The 20,686-nt window shown below is 37.6% G+C and overlaps 1 protein-coding gene across 4 annotated transcripts in view; it reads right to left on the minus strand.

Annotated features, from left to right (window-relative positions):
* KATNIP (katanin interacting protein) overlaps nucleotides 1-20,686 on the minus strand; it is a 55,404-nt gene that overhangs the window by 20,043 nt on the left and 14,675 nt on the right. For 3 of the 4 annotated variants that reach the window (XM_031555821.2, XM_085237836.1, XM_010719406.3), the window contains 8 exons: nucleotides 19,848-19,960; nucleotides 19,289-19,403; nucleotides 17,331-17,537; nucleotides 14,424-14,561; nucleotides 10,623-11,499; nucleotides 4,125-4,856; nucleotides 3,361-3,569; nucleotides 849-924 (listed from right to left, as the gene is read on the minus strand). In XM_031555821.2, coding sequence (XP_031411681.2) covers nucleotides 849-924; nucleotides 3,361-3,569; nucleotides 4,125-4,856; nucleotides 10,623-11,499; nucleotides 14,424-14,561; nucleotides 17,331-17,537; nucleotides 19,289-19,403; nucleotides 19,848-19,960 — 2,467 coding nt within the window. The remainder of the gene's footprint in view (nucleotides 1-848; nucleotides 925-3,360; nucleotides 3,570-4,124; nucleotides 4,857-10,622; nucleotides 11,500-14,423; nucleotides 14,562-17,330; nucleotides 17,538-19,288; nucleotides 19,404-19,847; nucleotides 19,961-20,686) is intronic. The other variant, XM_031555822.2, reaches the window with a different exon arrangement.

Raw genomic sequence — 20,686 nt, forward strand, 5'->3', positions numbered from 1 at the left:
GGGAATCAGGATTTCTTTGTTTGGTAGAGACAAGTTAGCCCAATCAGCTAGTTAACAATATCTTGTCAGTATGAGAGACTGCATCTGCTGAGCTCTGAATTGCAACCTCACTATCTGCTTCACCCACTTTGAGAAATGGGAGGAGGGAAAGGCATCTAAAGCTCACAAAAATGTAAACTTGATATGATGACAGACCTGTATAATATCCATCTATAAACTATGGATGAACTTCATAGATTATAGGAATAGCCCATAGATGTGGCTGAATAACTATATTGTGTGTATTTACAGAAAGGACATCACAGGTTGCCAAATGCTTTATATGCACCATGCCCAACAAGCCAATTTCCCCTCTGCTGGGAATTGGTACTTCTGGGCCATTCAGAAGCTCTCTTGAAAATAACCTGAAGTCCCAGAAAGGGTGGGGGTTTTTTGAGCAGTATCAACAAACCAAATACTTTCAGTACAGATACAATATTCTGGTCTAGTTTCTCTCTAGGTTTTCTATTGTCAGTCTGATCTGTGAAAAATCAGTCTAAATAAATATGTAGGATTGGAAGAGAATTACTTGGTAATGGACACAGCTATCACAAATCCCATTCAAGGACTAAACAAATGGCTAGTGTTATTTTCTAAGATTAAATGCCATCTGTTACAATATAGTGTTCTAAATTCCATAGTAAAAAACAAGAAAAACTTCTGCCTTAAATACTCAATTACTCTTCTTTATTCCAGACCTGACATCTGCCACAAAGGTCTGTACAAATGACAAACCAGATCCTCCTTGATAACGTTAGTGGGGTTTGGAAGCAGCATACGCAGAAGTGAAAGAGAACAAACAAACTTACACTTTCCAGTAAATATTCCTGGTTCCTTGGGTATACAAGTAGAGAGAGAATCTAGCACGACTCCCTGCTTCTGAACCTAAAAAACAAACCAAGAGGTGCGGTGAACATGCAGATCATATATATTTTAGAGACATGTTGTCTATACAATACACCTTGTTCATGTGGGATTTTTTGTTAGCGCATATGGGAATGTTAAGGAGGAGACTCCCTAATCTGGGCTGATTTTTCTTGGAAAGTCTGAAATTTAGGCACTCTTTCTTACCTGCAGACTGCCATTATCAGATGATACAAATGCCATTAGCATTCCAATATGTTGCAAATGTGTCACAAAGAAGTTAAGCCCTCACAGAGTGCCATCACACAATTTCAGTCTCTCCAAGAAAACCACATACTGCAACACACAATCCACAAAAGATGGAAAATAACTGCTACTGAGAGTAACATGTCATAAAACACTGACTCCATCTTTGATTCCTCATGCTTTTTTCTCAGAACAACTTTTAAAGACCAATCTGGTAATTACAATTTAAAACTCTACTGAATATCATTATCTGTGGACTTAGTAAAGGTACTGGTTTTATTGAGCTTCTCTTGCAGACCATAAAAGGTGGCTTATCACCTCTTTTCTCCCTATTCCTCATCTCTTGGCTACTCAGTTACCTCCATTCCATTACTACCCTCTATCTTTTCTTTCAGATTTAGCCTAATTTTCTACTATTTCAACACTCCTTGTGAACACTGACCTATTTATGTTCTTAGATCTTTACAGTAGAACAAAATATCATCACTGCATGGGAGTTAATGGATAAGAAATAAAAAGTAGAAATCATTACCAAGCTCCTAAACATGGCCATTCTGAAAAGGTTTCCTTAAATGAAATCATGGGTAAGGAGATGAAAGACAGATGACCATGGATAATAATGTAAGATGCTTTGCTAAGAGCTGTAAGTCAGTGCAGTAAATACACTTTCTCACCCATTGAAGATGTAACAGCTGGAAAGGGTTAATGATCAAGAGCCTGCTCAAACCCAGTACTAGTTTGAATTATGATGTTATGCTGGGGAAGACGAATCATCTAGATTCATATCATTCTGATAGCATACACATCCAGAAAATCTTGATGGTCCTAGCATATACTGAGTGACAGAGAGATCAGAGGTTCATTTGGAATAGCTATTGCTACTTCACTGCTGATACACCATATTTCAGAGTTAAAAAAGAGTAAGAAAAGCATCACAGATGAACAGTAAAAAGAGAAGCAGAGGATCTAAGTAAGGACCAGGGAGTCTGTGCCTAAACTTCTGTAATGAAAGAGGTCCTGGGTGAAATGCTAACAATGAACAAGTGATCAATAAATGAAAGATGAACCTCAATTTGTGTTGGTGAAATCCTGCATTACACAAAGCATCCAAACAGTTTAAGGTGCTGCAAGTGAAGATGGAAACAGAGTTAATGGTGTCACTATTAACTAGCACTGGAGGAGTCAAAGGGTTAGTGTCTCTGACTCAAGACAGCAAGACCAAATTCCAGTGTCAGAGCATTTCCGTATGTCATGTAAGCCAACAGAGTAGGTCAAGACAGACCACCCAGGCCTGAAAACATCACGAGGCTCATTAGGAACCTCATGTTAGGAGTACTTTAACTGAACCAGCTGGAATTTTGATTCAGTTTTGTGTTTACTCACAGTTGTGCAAGAATGTCCCACTGAAAAAGATGTCCTCATTGAAGAAAGAGCAGGTGCTCATCAACATTGCAAGAAGATAGAAAGCAGTTCAAAGACCACATCATACCACTTTAAGCTGAAAATCAAGCAGGACTGTTGCTCAGTCACTGGGCCATTAGGACAAAGCGAAGCAAGACTGCAATGCATGAAAATACAGCCCTCCTCCAGCAGTAAAATATCTACTCTATGGAATAGAAAGGAACACCTTAATGCTGCAAAAGGGATACAGATTTGTGAAGCTGCTAGTTAGAAAAGAAAAGAGGAAAAAATAAAGGAGAACTTGGGAAGATATAAAATGACATTACGCTAGATCCTATCCTACCTCAGCAATTTTATTTGAGGAGAAAGAAATAAGCAAGCGCATACTCTGTGTGGAAAATAGGGAAAAACAATATTTGGAGTGACTGGGAACAGAACTACTCATTACATGCATAAACGTAAGGTAAAAATCATTGACATTGGTATAAATTTTCAGGAGTACCTAAACCAAAAAAAAGAAACCCCAGTACTCTCTGCTCAAGTAAGTAAAGAAAAAAAAAATATGTATGATCCCTTAAAGCCTTCCTGGTGTCTCATTAAGCAGAGAAAGCAAACTGCGGAAGAACTTCTGGGCTTAAAAAACTCCCATGAATTATTAAGCCGATGAAAAAAAAAAAAACTTTAAAACACAGATAGCTTTATTAGTTCTTCTACAGAGCTTTACACTACCACAGAAATCAGCACCTCCTATTTCTACATCATATCTCAGAAAGACACATTTATAAGAGTACTGAATGCAGAGATCCCTACCTGTTGATCCTCTGTTCTTAACCCTGCTTGCGTAAAAGGTCTTTCATCTCCATCCCCATCAGCAGTGGTTGGTCTCTTTAGCTCTTCTTCATATCTCAGAGAGCTGCCATTCTCCATTTCTCCATCATATGTCTCATCATAACAGTATATAGCTTCAAGAATATCATCATCGGTACTGAACAGTATTGTATCCCCAAAGTGCTCTGGAGCTGAAGGCAACACATGGAATTAAGTTGAGAAGCTATGTAGAAGAATATTTAGAGTAGTAAAAAATGCTATTCAGTCCTTCACACTTAATCGACAGCAGTGGTTAAAGATAACACATGGGGAGCTGACTAGCGATACAGTTACATCCAATTTCAACCTTAATTGCCTAGCAGACAAACCTTAAAGACCCAGTCAAATTTTAAGTACATAAAGGAGATCAGAAAAAAAGCTTATCGCTTTTTCCAAAATATCGTATCTCTGAAAACTAAAAACCTGCAACTTATAAATATCTAGTGACTACATGAAGTTAATGAAATACAATCTTGTTCATAAGACATCATTTTGAATAAAAATTAGCTCTGTATGCTACTAAAATTCACAACATCGTTAGAGAATGCATTAGATAGTTTTGCATTACATTTTTGAAATTAAAAGGATTAAGTACTATATAAAAGTCCCAAACTGCATTGAAGAGTAAAGAGACAACAAACAAGATAAATGTATTTGTTTATATTGTGCTGCTGCTTCCACAAAGTAAGAAAGAAATGATAGCATACCTCCAGACAAGGTTCCCGAAGCCTTAGCAATTTCTCCTTTAAAGATGCACTGTTCATCTAACATCATTATAATGTCTTTCACACCCCTAAAAGAGTGTATGCGAGATTTATTATAATTCCAAATCCTAATCATAGCTACTTGACAGGGATTCACAAAGTCAATAAAGATAAAGTGAGGTTTTCCAGGGGTAAATGGTGCTAGCCAGAGATGCATATCATCCTGCGTCAGATTTACCCCATCAATTAGATTGGTTATTACTCTGGGATCTTTGCCATAAGCTGGTAAAATATTTATATCAGGTGGTTCAGCTGTTATTTTTGAAATCTGAACAGGCTCTCCTTTAGAACTGAAAACTTCAATTCCATTAAGACCAACATAATGTCTGTCTCCCCACGTTGTTCGAATGTCTATTACTAAGTGCTGCCCATAAGGTAAAACGGGTATTTTAAAATCGTTTCCATCATGTGCCTCCACAGAAATTTCTTCTCGCTTTTTTGGTAGTGTTTGTACTCCCTCTTTTCTCATGAGCTGATATTCTCCAGGCCGGTTGATTTTTTGCTGATGGAGAAACTCATCGAAGATATCCCCTTGAAAATCCATGTTAGAGATTCGGCCACGATGGGAGTAATTAAACTTCACCAATGAGTTCCAGGACTCCTGCAGAGTGTGTTCTTGTTCACTGTGCCACTTTGCTTTAGAAGTGCCAATCTCCTTGACAGACAAGTCCTCATCTGAAAAATAACATTACATATGCATTTAACATACTGACACAACTGGAAGCAAACCACTACAGTAGATGTTCCAGAACTATGCAGGTCACATTTGTGTTCCCCTGACTACAAAGTTCTGTTATATTAACGCTTTTATATTGCCCCCCCTGTTATAAAGGCTATATGTCACAATTTCCCTTTCCATTTAGACATAATGAAAATAATCACTTTAACACTAAAAAGCAACATGCAACAAAAAACAAAACTACAGTTTTAGACTGGCAATTCTTAACACTTAAAGAAATTCGTGTTTATGCAAATCTCATGATTTAAGACCTTGGGCAAAAACCCTGGAAAAAAGTCCCACAGATACTCATTGGGTGAGTATCAAAACGTACCATCTGTCTGCATTTCTGCAGGAGGTCTGTCAAACAGTTGGAGCTAAACTGTTTAAGTTCCTAAAGCATTACTGAGAAAATCCAGTGCTTCCTTTTTCAGCAAAATAGGAAGAAATAAGATAAGAAGGTTCATTCTGAGGAGGAGATGGACCACCAGGAAGGGGTCAGAGAAGCACAATGAAAAACAGAAACAAAATTATTCATACAACAACTGGAGGAAGACATTCCTCTGCTGCAGATGCAAGTTTTTATGTTGATGGAAATCAGAATTCTTAAAGTGTAACACTTTAATATAACTTTAAAAAATATCAATCCAACACCTTAGGTACCATAACAGCCTTGATATTCAAAGCTAAAAATACATTTGAGAAACCCTCAGAACGATGGTTGGAGAGATGCAAACCTAAAGTATGCTTTTTAGCAGGCCTGATGAAACAAAGCGTAATTACTGCTTGAACTTAGCATGGTAACTTCTATAAATTTAGCATCAAGATGTACACAACTGCAGGCCCTTTTCTCTTCAGCTGTTGCCACCATCTTCTAAAGTCTGTCTTCCACTGCAGATTCTGCTGCCACCATCCCACACAGGAGATGCCTTCCATACAGGTTTCCTCCATCTCATCCACCCAAGCATTCCACCTGTATTAGCAATCCTCACAGCTGAGCACTATTTCAACACAAGAGAAAGGAAAGGAAGGAAAGAGCTCGATGGAGGAAAGGTAAGGACAGGAATTAGGAAGAGGAGAGATGAGGAAGAACAATATAAGAGAGAAGGATGAGAAACAGAAGAGACTACAAAACAGATGCACTGCATGTGCTCCACTTCTGCTAGGTTCAGTAAAATACTGCAACTCTATTCTGAACACAGAAGAGACTGTGGGAGAGGCAGGACAGTTTGGTCCAATTCTCACATCTGACGAAAGGAAGATACAAAGTGCTAAGGGGTCTGAAGAGAACTGCTAAACTGGCAGCGCTCAAAGCAAATACAAATAATAATCAGCAAAAGGGAAAGAATCCTCAGCCACGTGCACAAGAAGAGAGGTGGGGAAAAAAGAAGTAGGTTCAGCATTCAGTGAGGATGAGGTGAGCACTGCGTTCTACACATGTAGGACCCAAATGCTTTTCTCACTTCAACAACAGTAAGATGCAGATGGGGGATAACCATGGATCTCATGGGAATGCAGTGGGGGCAGCACAGAGGAGCTGTGTAGGAGCAGTGCTCTCCTCGTGACCCCACCAGGGAGCTGCTTAATTTCCATCTCAGGACAATTAAGAGCAGATAATTATGATTTTCAAAAAAGTTGTCATTTTTGTATTTTTTTTTCGAATAAATGAAGAAAAGCAAATGTAGTACTGAACAATTACAGGCCCACGGGCTAGATTTAAGTTCTGTTCAATGTCCTTGAGTGTGTAGTAAAACAAATGGTTTTCAAGAATAAATGCCAATTGCAATAAAACGCAAAATAATGTTTTCCCAAAAGACTTTTTAAGACTAATTTTTAACTTTGTTTTTGGAATCACAGGGAAAGAGGCAATGTTCCTAACGTGTCTATGGCCAATAATCATTTACACAGGGGACAACTGAGATAAAAATAAGAATTCTAAAGCAGATGGGAAACTACCTGAAAGAGCATTGTGTTCCATATGCATAAGTATGAAAGTCTGGAGACCAACCTGGCCACTCTCCCCCATTTCACAAGCGAAATACAAATAGGAACCGAATTTCAGAGAGTGATTTCAGAGAAAAGTAGTCATTTGCAAATCACTTAGTTGTTGAAATCTATGCCTGTACATCTACTACTGGGGTGGGTGAACACAAACAGTACTTCCCACATTCTCAGAATTTAAAAGAAGATACCATATATTTCTTTACCACTTTAAAATAGCAAAGCTTGAAAATATCAGAATATGGAAGTATAGAAGTGTATTTGATATCCATTGGTTTTTCCTGTTGTTTTTTTTTTTTTTTTTTTTTTTTTTTTTTTTAAGTACTCCAAGCACTGCAGAGATTACAGCTTCTACAGGAGTTGAATTGGAGTGATTTTCAATGGGTGGTTAAGAAGTTTGCTGGCTATATTAAAGAGCAACACCAGAAAAAGAGGAGTTCTGAAAAGAAAGCAGAGGTCAATGGCTGAACATTTACAGGGTTTGACATTCCTTTCATCATCTAAAATATATTGCTTCTATTGGAGTCTTGTGAACAAGTCACAGTATTCCTGCCATCAACTTTGATAAAGAATATCCACTTGCAGGTGTTAGACACATCCCTAATCTTCTGCATGCCTGATTGTGTGATGGATGCCATCCAAAGGAATCCAGAAATAACAATCCCACTAACATGCATCTCCCCTGTGAGCTTTGGACGAGTGCCTTCAATCACCAAATCTCATGTCCTACTTCTGCCAGCAATACACGGCATGCAATTCCTCTCAGAACCTCAGTAAACTACATCTTGGGGGCAACACAAGCTTGAAAACATCTTTCTTCTCCTCTCCCTCTCCTCTGTTGTATTAATCTCACGCCTATTCCCTGCAGCTAAAAATAGCGATCGTATTTCCATACTGCAATCACACGCTTCATTTCCCAAATCATTTTAAATGCTCTCTTCTGTTCCACTTTGCAATCAACTTTCCTGAAAACGGATGATCAGAGCACCAGTTTTCCAACTGAAGTCTCACAAGTGCCTGTGCTGAGATATTAACATTTCCCTAACTAGCAGAAAAGCCTCTGCTGATACATCCTTCGAGTGCCTCGCTGTAATCATGCCTGCGTCACACCAGCACTTCATAGCCAATCTGTGATCAGCTACTCAGCCAGGATCCTTCTCTTCCTCAATCATTTGCAATTGATGATTGCTCAGCTTACAACTTAATTCTCTATTAGTCCCCAAATGCCCTTGCAAGCAGTACTTCTGCACTACATTCCACTCCTATTACTCCAGTTCTCAAGTTCATCTTGCTGTGCAGTTCTTCAATCCTCTCAACTCATAACACCCCAAATTATGTTATTCGCAAATTTTATCAACATACTTTTATCATCAGCTTTGCACACTGAAGCAGTTACTGAAGATAAAAAAAAAAACTTATGTTTTTATAGCAACAGTAACTCAAGCCAAGTGTGCCTATGTGCTATTTCTAACTGCCGTTTTTCTCATTATTCCTCATTTAATGACTGAAGAAGAGCTGTGATGTTGCATATGGGTGCATGTAGCAATGCCCTGTTCCATGCTTCTGTTGGGAAACTGAAGTTCCCACAGCCCTGTAGAAGTTTAATTTCACCACTCTTAAGGAAACATGTAAAGCCATCTCACTACTGTTAATGCTCTCTGAAAATGACTTTTTCCCCCACAAATTACAGTAGGGAGAACAAAAGTTGCAAGATATTTCCTCAGTGACAACCACATACTGAGAGCTTTTTGTCACTTTTTTCCTGCTAAGAGTTGTAAGTAGTAGATAACTAAAGCTGCTCTGGGCAAAATTAGAGGACACTAACAAGAGTCATGATAGTTGACATCACAACTCCTAAATTGTTACTATATTTATAGCTCAACAGAAATTATTAGAGTGGGATTTATTTACAATTTCTGTAATAAGGCAAGTATTAACTAGGAAGAGTTTGAATTTTAAAAGTCAAAAGCCAAGCCAAGGTGCTATAAGGTCTCTGTATTGTTCCTCAGTATTAGTTTCCCCACTTTAGGCACGCATCAAAGCAAATGTTAGAAGAATGTAACAGTGAGAGGGGATTTCTGTGCCATCTTGTGATATGGACAAATCTTTTGCTTTTAGTGCAGGGAAATCTCTCATTCTATATTGTTACAGATTCTGTTAAATTATATACTTCATATATATATTTATATATATATATATATATATATATATATATATGTATGTATGTATGTATATATATAGGTGTGTGTGTGTATGTATGAATTTATGTATGTATATGTATATAAAAATGAGAATTTAGACCTATCAGGTCTATCAAATATAGAGCTGCATTTCATGGCTCATGGATTAGCCTATGTATAGTATACCTGCCCATGTCACAGAGAGGAAACTGAGAATTCAGGAACATAAGTTTGGTTAAAACACTGAGATTGATAGGTAACAACAACAACAAAAATTTTTGCTTTTTTTTTTTTAATCCCCCTTCTTTAAATATACACCTCAGCAAAATTGCCAACACAGAAAGCTACAGCTTTTTCTTTGGAAATTCAATTAAAAGAAAAATAACCTGTTTTGCTTACATAGCAAAATGTGACATGCTTCTAGCAAAACATTTTACCTTTTTTCAACACGACTTGTCCAGACATCCTGCTTCTAGAGTCCCAAGAATGGGACAGCATAAGATACCCAAAATTGATACATTTTTGGACTATTGGATCACAATTTTCAGATTAAAGAATCTGAATGGATTCTTGGTTCTCTGATTTCTGTATTGCATACACAAAGAGGAGAGAGATGCACAGACAAAGGAAATGAAAGGAGTAGCAATACTACAAATTCCTGTAGACAGCATATATTCTCACTGAGAAAGACAGAAACCTAACTACACAAACTCTAAGTTCACTCAATGCCTTGAGGTCATGCTCTTCCTCATCACTTTGCAGATTTTCATTTGAAACAGTGAACATCTGCAGTCTGCAAGACTGCCAATTTCCAGAATATCAAGACTGTACATTTGGTCCTTAATCTTCTCCAAATAATTTTTAAAACACTAACCCAAAGTGTGAATTTTTTATTAAAAGAGCATTTCGTGTTCATTGTATAACAAGGTGAGAGGCTGAGCACTGCTGTAGTACAAATGAGAAAAACTGAATACTGCAAATAGCACAACTAAAATCCCACTGTTTATACACCCAGAAATTATCAGTGAGTAAAAAAGCTGATCTTTTTTCTCCACTCAGTACTGGTGATGCCAAAGTGGAAGCACAGCGTGCAATTTGAAGCAAACTTAACGGAAGAAGTCCATAGGAGGGCCACAAAGATGATTAAGGGACCAAAGCACCTCTCCTATGAGGGTATGCTGAGAGAGCTGGGAATCTTCAGCCCAGAGAAAACTCGGGCATTTTATTGATCTATGTAAGTATCTGGTGGGAGTGAATGAACACGATGGAGTCAGGTTCTCTTCAGCAACAGAAGATCAGGCAATGGACACAAATTAAAAACCACGAAACTCAATGTTAAAACAGGAAAGTGCCTTTACAGTGAAGGTAGTCAAACACTGAACCACCCACACAGTTCTGGATCATCTGTTTTAGCTCACTGTTTAAGCAAGGGAGTTGACAAGACGATGTCAAGAAGCATCTTCCAACCAAAGTGATTCTGTGCTTCTGCAAAATGAAAAAAATTTCAGCCCTTACACTACGGTTGCTATTATGAGCTCTTACCTTTGAGTACTGAATCATTTCTGAGGTTTATGGTGTTTAATCCCTGCTTTCTTACACTTCTCCTTCCACTTGTCGGGTACTCCGAACTGCAGCCATGCTTGTTAGGAAGTTGCTCTGAAATATCCAAGCCAACATCACTGTCCTTTCTGGTCAGCATCTGTGATTTCACATCTCCATTTGCATTTCTACTACTCAATCTTTCCAGCTCTTTTCTCTGACATTTGGCATCTTCATTAGTCAGATCAGGAAAGCTCTTTGTGATTACATCCAAGTGTGTTTGAAATTTCAAGCCTAAACAATGTTCTGAAGCAAGCCAGGGAGGCTTCTGCTTACCAGAACTATCTTGAGGATTCTCTCTTCCATGGGAAGATGAGTGCAACCAAGAAGGAATTGCACCTGCAGAATCAGACAATTTTCTTCCTGTTAGCTTTTCCATTTGCCCACTCAAAGGAAGTTCGTCATCAGACTGATCATGATCAATAACTTCTGTCACACTTTCTTTCGTATCTTTTATACGAACGTGAGATGGTAGCACTTCTAGATCATCCTCTAAGCCGGATAAGTTTTCCTTAGTCAAGCTGACTGAGTTCACCTTATCCTCAAGATGATTTTCTTCTGGCAGAGATTTCAAGCTTACTGACGTATGGTTTGTCTGTAAGCATTCAAAACGCAGGTCCACTTGCTCATCCTTCACTGCAGTTTCATTTACTTCTTTACTTTCATTTGAAGAACACGTTACACCCTGCTTGCATTCTGTAAGATCAATTGTAGTGCCATGGTCAGCAATGAGATCTCCACAGGCTCTTTCCAATTCACCATCAAATACAAGGTTCTCATCAATATATAACTTCACCTTCTTTGCTCCAACATCAAGGTCCTGGAAAAATAAAGGTATGGAGATTTCAAATAAGCTGTTCAAATATTAGATATCACTGCTCTGAAACTGTGACCAAGAGATGAAAGCAATAGAAAGCTCATATCAGTAACATGCCTATAACCAATTCTTATATGAAAAACTCAAATAAGTGAAAACTACTGTGGGATATTTAAGAATGTATTTAAAAAGATCAACCATGCTGCTAGACACTACTACGAATCATTCTGGCTGACATCTAGGAAATAAACACGTTTAGAAAAAAGCTTCAGCAAAGACAATTAGATTAAATATAATTATTTTTGATCAAGATGTAAATTCCTGTGGTAGGTTTTGCTTCAACATCTTTAAGAATCGCCACATGTACACTACAGGGTGAATAGTTACCCACATCAAAGCCCACTAAAGACTTATAGAAATACAAGGCTGAAAAGGATATTAAAGTTCTCATTCACCTATTAGCACTTAAGGAAGTAAAATAACCAATACCTTAGCAAATAAATCTGTTTTTAATAGTTTTCAAATAAGACAAATCAGACGTGATGAGAAAGGTTGACAGAACTCTTAGGTTTTCCCAGTACTGATGCAAAAGTCTATAACCTTGTGCTGGAAGAGAAGTCCATTACTAATAAGTATTTTCATCAAAAAGCCACCCTGCAAACACTTAAGACTTCATCTGAGGAAGCTTTTTTTTCCTTCCAGAACTACTAGAATGACACAATGTCTCATAACTAGCAAGTAAATATGATCAGAGAGAAAAATAAGAGATTTGGTGAAAACAGTTTTAAGATTATTCTTAACATTCCTTCCCAGCTTGCATCTTCAGCCCTCACAGGGTGCCTCTGCTGGGGTAGTGCTTCGCAGTGAAGCGACAGGGAGGGTATTCCTGGACACACCAGTAACATTTGTGCACGAAGGACAGAGCTTAAAACTCGAGAGGCTTTCCTGTGAATTACAACCGGACAGGGAACATTGCCTCTGCCTGACTTTTCAAAGTAAAAAGGAAAAGAAGGAGCAATAGGAAATAAATCAAAAATTATAAACTTAACCCTACTGGAACAAAGCTCCAGATTAGGCAAGAACTGTAAAACTGGACAGAAAATCATCCCTGTGCAAGGACTTGGGGGAAAAAGATCTCCAACTCAGGAGAATGGATATGAAATACAAACAAGCACTCGAAAGGTAAAATTATCCAGCTAGAGAGCAACTAAGATATTCATGCATTTAAGTATTAATTCCATACACAGATTATAAAGACATACAAACCACAGGCACTGTAGCAGCTCTCAGGAAAAGAGGTTTAATAGCATAAAGGTAAATTTAATTTCAAGGCCACAGCAAGCATTTATGTAATGGCTCAGTATTTCAAATAAACTTGGGGAGAAACCTCTAAAAAATAAATAAATAAATGGAGTGCCTTTACTTTTGTTCTACTCCTGCAGATTAAAACTGTCCTTGTTTTCCACAGACTTCAATGGAAGTAAATGAAGGATGCAAGGTGAAGCATTCCCTGAGACTTTCTTTGGAATGCACGTTTCAATGTCAATGTCATCTGGCTTTTACAGCTTCCTTCAGACATACTCTTTTCTACTTTCCAATTCAAAACCTAAAGCTCAAATATTTTCAATAATACATGAGGACTGGCCTGAATTATTCTTCCACCCGTTGTTTGAAGAAGTACATGGGCACCTCTCACTTATGTGGTCTTTGAGGGAAGGGTGGTTAGAATGAGTACCCAAAAGAAGTACAAAATACAGCTCTAGATTTACATTAGCAGAAATAAAATTTATGTAATTATGTTTTAGTTTTTATTACTTCTCAGACAAAATTTCCTCATGGAAAGTTATGGAGCTAGGCAGAACTGCTTCGTATTATTCTTTCACATACGGATGTGAAATGTTTAGCCCATGTGTATTACAGGACTGCTACTGAAATCTGTGGGGTATGCTCCTAATGGATTTTACTATTTGCTTTATAGAGGTTTATTAAAAAAAAATCATTGCCTTGCAACTTGCAAATATGTTCAGGCATATTTCCCATATTACGCTCAATAAGCTCAGTAACAAATTCATACTATTACCTCCAAAAACAGCAGCCCCTTTCACACCCTCTAACTGAAATGGAACATTCTGTAGCCCACATTTTAATAGAAAAAAGCTATTACAATTCCAGAAAATGAATATACATCATGGTATAGTAAACTTCGTTAAGCTGTTCATTCCACGTTTCTGTATGTATAAGTTACCATATATGCTTATATAAGAACACAGATGAGAAGAAAACCAGAGATAAAGCCTCTTATTGATAATCCAGAGCAGCAAATCCTCTTTGATCCAGTACCTGGGATTTTTTTCCTCAACATTGCAGTGTACAAACAAGAATAATTTCCATGGCAACATTCAAACACAAACAGGAGACCATCTGCCATCAGATGTCTCTCTAGTAACACTAGATTACTAGTTATTTTATCTATATGTAGTTAGTACTTTTTAATTAAAATAATAAAACCAGAATTGATCAACATTCAGCCTATTTATACTTACATACACAAGAAATCAAGGATTTTTTTCCTATGTTGTGATAAAACAGCTCCAAATGCTGAACACTAAAACGCACTCACCCTCTCTATTTCTCACCACAGTAAAGGACTACCTGACAGAAGATGCAACCCTTTTGTTAGGCTTGTAATACATATATAAATGCTATGAAAATGTTAGCATTTACATTTCTACCTCTTACAATTAACAACAGAAGCAGAAACCTACGGTAGACGTGGGCCCCTTTGAGCTCCATATTTTATCAGAGAAAATTTATCAGAGAAAATATCACCTACTTTTGTTTCACACTTCAGAGAGAAGATCAAACTGAGGTTTGTATAGAAAAAAGGAGAGCACGCACACAGAGGAGGTGAGGAGAAGACTACTTACACTAGCTGTTGTGCTGTAATTCCAAATCTTGATCTTGGATACACCAAAGTCATGGGATGGAGTGGGATTGCGGATAACAAAGTAAAGTTGAATGGGTGGATGGAAAGGGCACCTCCAAAGGACGCGTTCCTCTGTCGTCTGAAAACACATACAAGCAGAATGTTACCAATACTCTGTCTTCTGAAGCAGGATATTTTGATTAATTTACCACCCCACTGAAAGAAAAATCAATTAGAAAAGTAATCATATAATAAAATCTTCTATATTAAAAGCAAAACCTGAACCTCATTTCCAAACAATAAATCTGACTCTCCTGCTTCTAAGACAGCTCACAACCTGACAATTAGATAAAGGTCAGCTGCCTGCCATCCCAGAGAGACATCTGCACGCTCACAAATGACAGGCAGTCTGCCATGCTTTGTAACTGCAGGGTCAATGCAAGCCCAGTTTATTTTAATCAAATTAATCAGCTTTGCAAGCGCTAAAGGGGATCACTGAGCAGAATGGACACTGTCTAATCATTTCACAGTTTCTTAAGAGTGCTTATGCTTCTATCTTGCCATCTAACAAGGGAAATGTTATCAATTTTATTTCACCACCTCTATCTTCTGCAGTCTTTACAGACAACTAATTTCACTTGCAGATCTATTCCTTAGAGCTACAGTTAGAATTCAAGATAAAATAGAAGCTTTGAACACAGATTTTACAGACAATTGGTTATGGTGGTTATAGACAGCTTAAAGTACCAAGTAAGCTCTGGACACTGCTAAAAAGTGCTGTTTACTCATATTTAGAACAAAAAAGTAAAAGTATGTGGCAGCTCACTAAGAGAAAAAAGGAGTTTTGGAATCAAGATGTTGAATGTTAGTATACTTGACACCAAATGTTAGCCAACAGCAGAAATAAATGAGGGCAAAACAAATATGCATGCAAACAACATTTTGGTGATCTCAGATTAGTAGATACGTTACAGCTCTTTCCATTTTCAAGAATCCACAGTACATAAATATACTGTGTACACAAAAATCACTATTTTTGCACATCCTTTCACTCAGTCAGTCTTTCAGATTTTCCTAAAGACAGGAAGTAAACTTCAGGTAATTCAGATGTGTGCTGATGATGGTAAGGACAGATCTCTGTCGGTCTATGCAAAGGTAACGTGAACAGAACCACTTCTCAGAGTGGTCATCTACCCATTCCAAGTTCTGATGGTTGACAATGCCTCTGTCCCAGGAGCCACTCAAAAAGTCTTAGGAGATTATTGTTGTTCTGAACATCATGTTGGGGCATAAACAACCGTACAAGCACCAGAAAGGTTTATTCCTTTCTACATTTAAAGAAAAAAAAATTAAGAAGAAGTCTCTTAGCAGTGAAGAAGCTAAGGATATTCCTCAAACCAGCGTGATCCCCTAAAAAAGCAATAGGTTCTCTGGTTGTACTGTTCCAGAGGTGCCTTCACACTCAGAGTTAAAATGGACACTGCATAGACATGTTCATGCTTCTCTCCAGAAGATCTATAAAGTTACATGCCTTCCAGCTAATAGCAGACATATCAGAGCCAGACTCATTTGGTCTTGAGTGAGAAGCAACTATGGAGATGGCTGTTTATCAGTGGAAGTGCTTATGAATGAACACACTCATGTCAAAGATCTGACATCAGAAATTCAGGATACCTTGATGAATCCTTGTCAAAACTCAGACTGGAGAGGTGTCATGTTTTATCACATCATTATACGTGAAGTATTCCTGCTCTGGAGTTACTGTCATTGCAGTTAGCACTGAAAAATATCTATCCCCAAAGTCCTTTGAATCAACAAAGTGAACGTGATACACTCTAAGTATTCACTACATTTGCACTGGATCAAATGAAAAAAAGAGCAGGAATCTTTGATTTCTGGTTTTCTGGGAGACTGGCCTCTGAGACACTGCTTTGTATAATCTCTGGAGCTGTGCTCAATTTACAGGGAAGGAAGGGCTGAGCATTGAAGAGAAACAACATGGGTTCAACATTGTGAAGAAACATCATTCACACATGCAGATATTTCTACTGCAGTCCTTTGTTCTTGAGATTCTGAGGTCTGAAAGACCTATACATACACAAATCAGCAGTCACACTAGCTTTCATTAGAATCCTACCTCTGAAGTCCTGGGGAGACTTCTGAATGCTCTGTATTGAGCAGCCAGAGGACATACAGAGAATCTGCAGCACAACTGAAATGACAGCTGCTTAACAGGCTCTGTAAATTTGCTAATTCTTCAGGGATTTCATTTGTAATTTGAAGTCCATTGTCTCTAGTATGTAAGAGCACCTCATCTTACAATCTGACAAAAGAAAAATGAAGTAATTTTCTTCCACCACACTACGGGTTTCTCTTTATCTTTTGTTGAAATCAACTTATCTACCCATTCTTCCCTAGTCCTTCTCTAGGTAAAAGCATAACAAGGGAAGAGGAGCAAAGAAGTAAATTTCAGTCTTGAGTTTACTGAAACTTAGATTAAACATCTGGAACAAGAAGTTAGCAGTGATGCTCCTATACCTTCAGATCACAAGAACTAATTAACAGCATACTGTAAAAATGTGAAATTCTCTATCCTTAAGGTTTTTTAGTAATTTTTTTCTTCCAAATTTTATTCCAGTGTAAAAAATGTGTTCCTTCACCCAAGACAATATCAAAGTACTAATACATAAGAAACAGTTAAATGCACCTGTCTCCAGTTGCTCAGTTAACAAAATCAAACAAATGAATCAAATTATAAAACATTATAACTGAATAGCAACATCTTGAACATGAAAACTGGATTTGTTAATTCAAAGTGCAAACACACAACCAAACGAGAAACTTTGTGATGGAATATTAAACATTAAAAACAGAAGTTGTCACATCCAGGAATAAACTGTTGTCTTACATTTAAGTTCTTATTGACCAAGCAGCACAAATCCCCTGGGTAGTCAGCATTTCGAATGTCCACATCATGAGGAGACACAAATATCTTTTTGTTGTATAAATCAAAGAACTCCACCTCTCTCAAGCCAATGTTTACTGGATTTCCCCAGTTAGAAAGAAGTTCCACAGTCACATAAATGGCATTGTGTACTTCCACATTTGACGTTATCTGGACCCAAGTGAAATACAGTATACACGTAAGTGACAAAACAATAAAATCTGCAGCAATATATTGTTAAGACTACAATGCTATTGATTCAGAAGACAAGAGTCTGTAAATTCAGACCTATCTGGATATTTAATCATTCTGCAATCCACCAATTCTACTCCACACCAACTGAAAAACATATAGCAGGGTAAGAGAAAAGAGCTTACCACCCCCTCTTAGGTTTTAACCACCCCCTACACTAAGGGGAAAAAAGCTTTGTCTTATTCCTTTGCAACTCTGATGAACAGAGGAAACTATTTTCTGCTTGCAAAATAACCTGTGAACTGTGATTACAAACTGTACTATAAAACTTCGGGGTAAGATCCAAATAAGGAGGCATGAGAAAACTCTACTGTTGTACAGCTTTTGATTTATACTTTTCCAAACATTGCTCGTTAAACACTTTTGGGGGCGATTCACGTATTTGATAAATTTTTTTTAAAAGATTATCATTTGTACTGCAGACTGTAAATATTAAGATACATCAGCCAAATTGTTCCAACTTAAATTTAAAAATTTCAAACCACCATAGGGGTTTTGGTAAGCCAGCACAAGCTGATATTTGATGTCTTGGCTCCCACAGCACATGAGAGCCCGAAGGGCAGAAACAGCCACACAACTTTTACATCTCTTTGCCAATAAGCAGTCCAAGAGAATCAGACCAATAAGAAATAAGTGGGGAGGGAATTTATTTACATAAGGTCTCTCAGAGATCAACTTTTGCTGAAACATCTGGGCTTTCTTGCATGTTAGATCATTCACCTTGATGAATAATAACAGATCTTTACTAACAAAGAATCTGTTTTAATATGAAAATTTTTAGGTCCATTAAAAGCATGACTTAACAGAGACCTCTAAACTAGAACAGGACTTCAACCAAGACAGCACCCAATGCTGACATATTTTAGAAAGAGGTACATCATATTGCTATGGTTAATTAATCCAAGACATATTAGAGATCAAGTAATCTGATAAACATTAGCACGTTCTCATGAAGAACTGAGACATTTCTGAAGTACTAGCTGCTTTGATACTACTGACTAAGAAAATAAATATTTTAGGATAACTTCTAGAGCAACAAATATGCCAAAGAAACAGCTCCCTTGACCGCTAAGAATGAAAGCTAGCAAGTGAATTCAGTGATTTAGATAAACCAAATACACTGGTTACATGGGTTTCTGCAACAGCTTTATGAAATGGACCCCCTTACAAATATCACATATCTAAGGCCCTTTGTACGGATGTGAATTTTTCATTACTTTCACCACATTTACCAGAAGAGCATAAAAATTACGTTGCAAAACCATCAAAAGAAGAAGTCAGCAACGTATCCAACACTGACATGCAGTTCTTGAGAGTAGAAATCGCAGGGTAAGTAAGAGAACATCAATGGTACATTCCCAAAGCCCTACTACTGCAGAAAAGGTAATAACTACTAGTTGCATAGAAGAGAATGTAATATAGAAACAGCTGTAGCAGTAATTATGGACTAAAGAGGTCCCCTTATGTTCTCCTTCTTCAAAGACAATAGAATTAAATAATCCAAAGAACCTACCAATAAGACAGTGACTTGCTTTCTTACACTTTCAAGATGGCTGTAATCTGAGGGTGATAAATTCTCTTACCCTGCCACAGGATAATGTTGATCATTCAATGCATTTGTATTTCAGTAATACTTGGAAGCATCAATTACAGTGCACATACATACAGACCTTCTCTGTTAAAACACAGTCTGCTTCCGATTTTTCATCAGATAGGAGTACATCATTATCACAGGTAGAATTGCTCTCAGTCTCCTGAAGAAATTCCAGAAGTTTCTCCTGTTGTCTGAAACACATGTTCTTTTGTATATTATTTCCTTTTAATTCTCGCATTTTTAAGAAATAATTTTGTTGGTGTGAAAGTGAACAGATGACAGAATAAACCCATGCACCCCACAGAATAACTTAAGTACCCCATGTTGAACAACAGCTGTCACAGCATCCCACCCCAGATAAACACGGTCTGGTTAAAAGACCATGCTCCAGTTCTCTGCTAGATATGAGGCAGTTTGGGAAAGTAATTCAAAATAATATGAACAGAGATAATACATAGCTAAAATAAACTATTGGCAGTTCTCTGATTAATAGCCACTGGTCCAAGGCTAGAGTTTTCTCCATGTTTTTGCCAATACTTGCCCTTAGGCATCTAAAGGCCATCAGATGAAGTGGTGCTCAGTATGGAAAAATATCCCCTTAGAAAGGAAGTTAATCTTAGAGGAAATACGGATACCTGCTTCCAAAAGGACAAGTGCTCTCTACATCTTTTGTGACAGCAGTCTTTGCTTGGTTCTTTGCTGAAGGTTCAACCATTGCAGAGAGAACAGATGGAACAGAAAATTTCTTCTACGTGAGAAAAAGACATGTTTCATTCACATTGTTCTCTATATACCAGTGAGTATCAGTCTGTACCTTCAGAATAGATGAGTTCATGCTAATTTCTGGGCTCTGCTAACCTTAGTTAATCCGTAACTCTACACAGAGTTAAAGCACATTCAGCAGAATTGGTCTTAATTTGCCTCAACTTCTGATCAAAACTCCCCAAAAACTTCATGCTGGCTCAGAGATAATGGTGGCTACATATTCAAAACAGCAATATCTCACTATCTCAGGGAGCATCATTTTAGATTAGAACTGTAAACAGTCTTGGAAACTCTCAGAACTCAGTTAGCTCCAAGAAGATATAGAATCATAGAATATTCTAAGATGGAATGGACCAATAAGGATCAATAAGTCCAACTCCTGGCTTCACACAGAACTACCCACTCCCCCCCCCCCCCAAAAAAAAACCCACCACAACAGACTATCATCAGACCATTATGTATACACACCTCTTTTTTTCTTTCTAATGAAATGATGATTAAACAGATTCTGAATCTATGAACACCATCCCAAACAGATAGTTCTGCAAGCTTAACAACTTATGACTGAATTTCTTTATGTACTGTATTTCTGTTAAAAGGATAGAATTATTATGTCCAGTGCTTAGCAAGGACTGTCTGCACAAATCTTCTGTTTCTTTTACTTAAGAGAGAATAATGGCCTGACATGAAGGGAGTAGATTTTTGCTTA

Source organism: Meleagris gallopavo, chromosome 16 (genome assembly GCF_905368555.1).
Source record: "Meleagris gallopavo chromosome 16, MGAL_WU_HG_1.1, whole genome shotgun sequence".
In the NCBI taxonomy this organism is placed as follows: domain Eukaryota; kingdom Metazoa; phylum Chordata; class Aves; order Galliformes; family Phasianidae; genus Meleagris; species Meleagris gallopavo.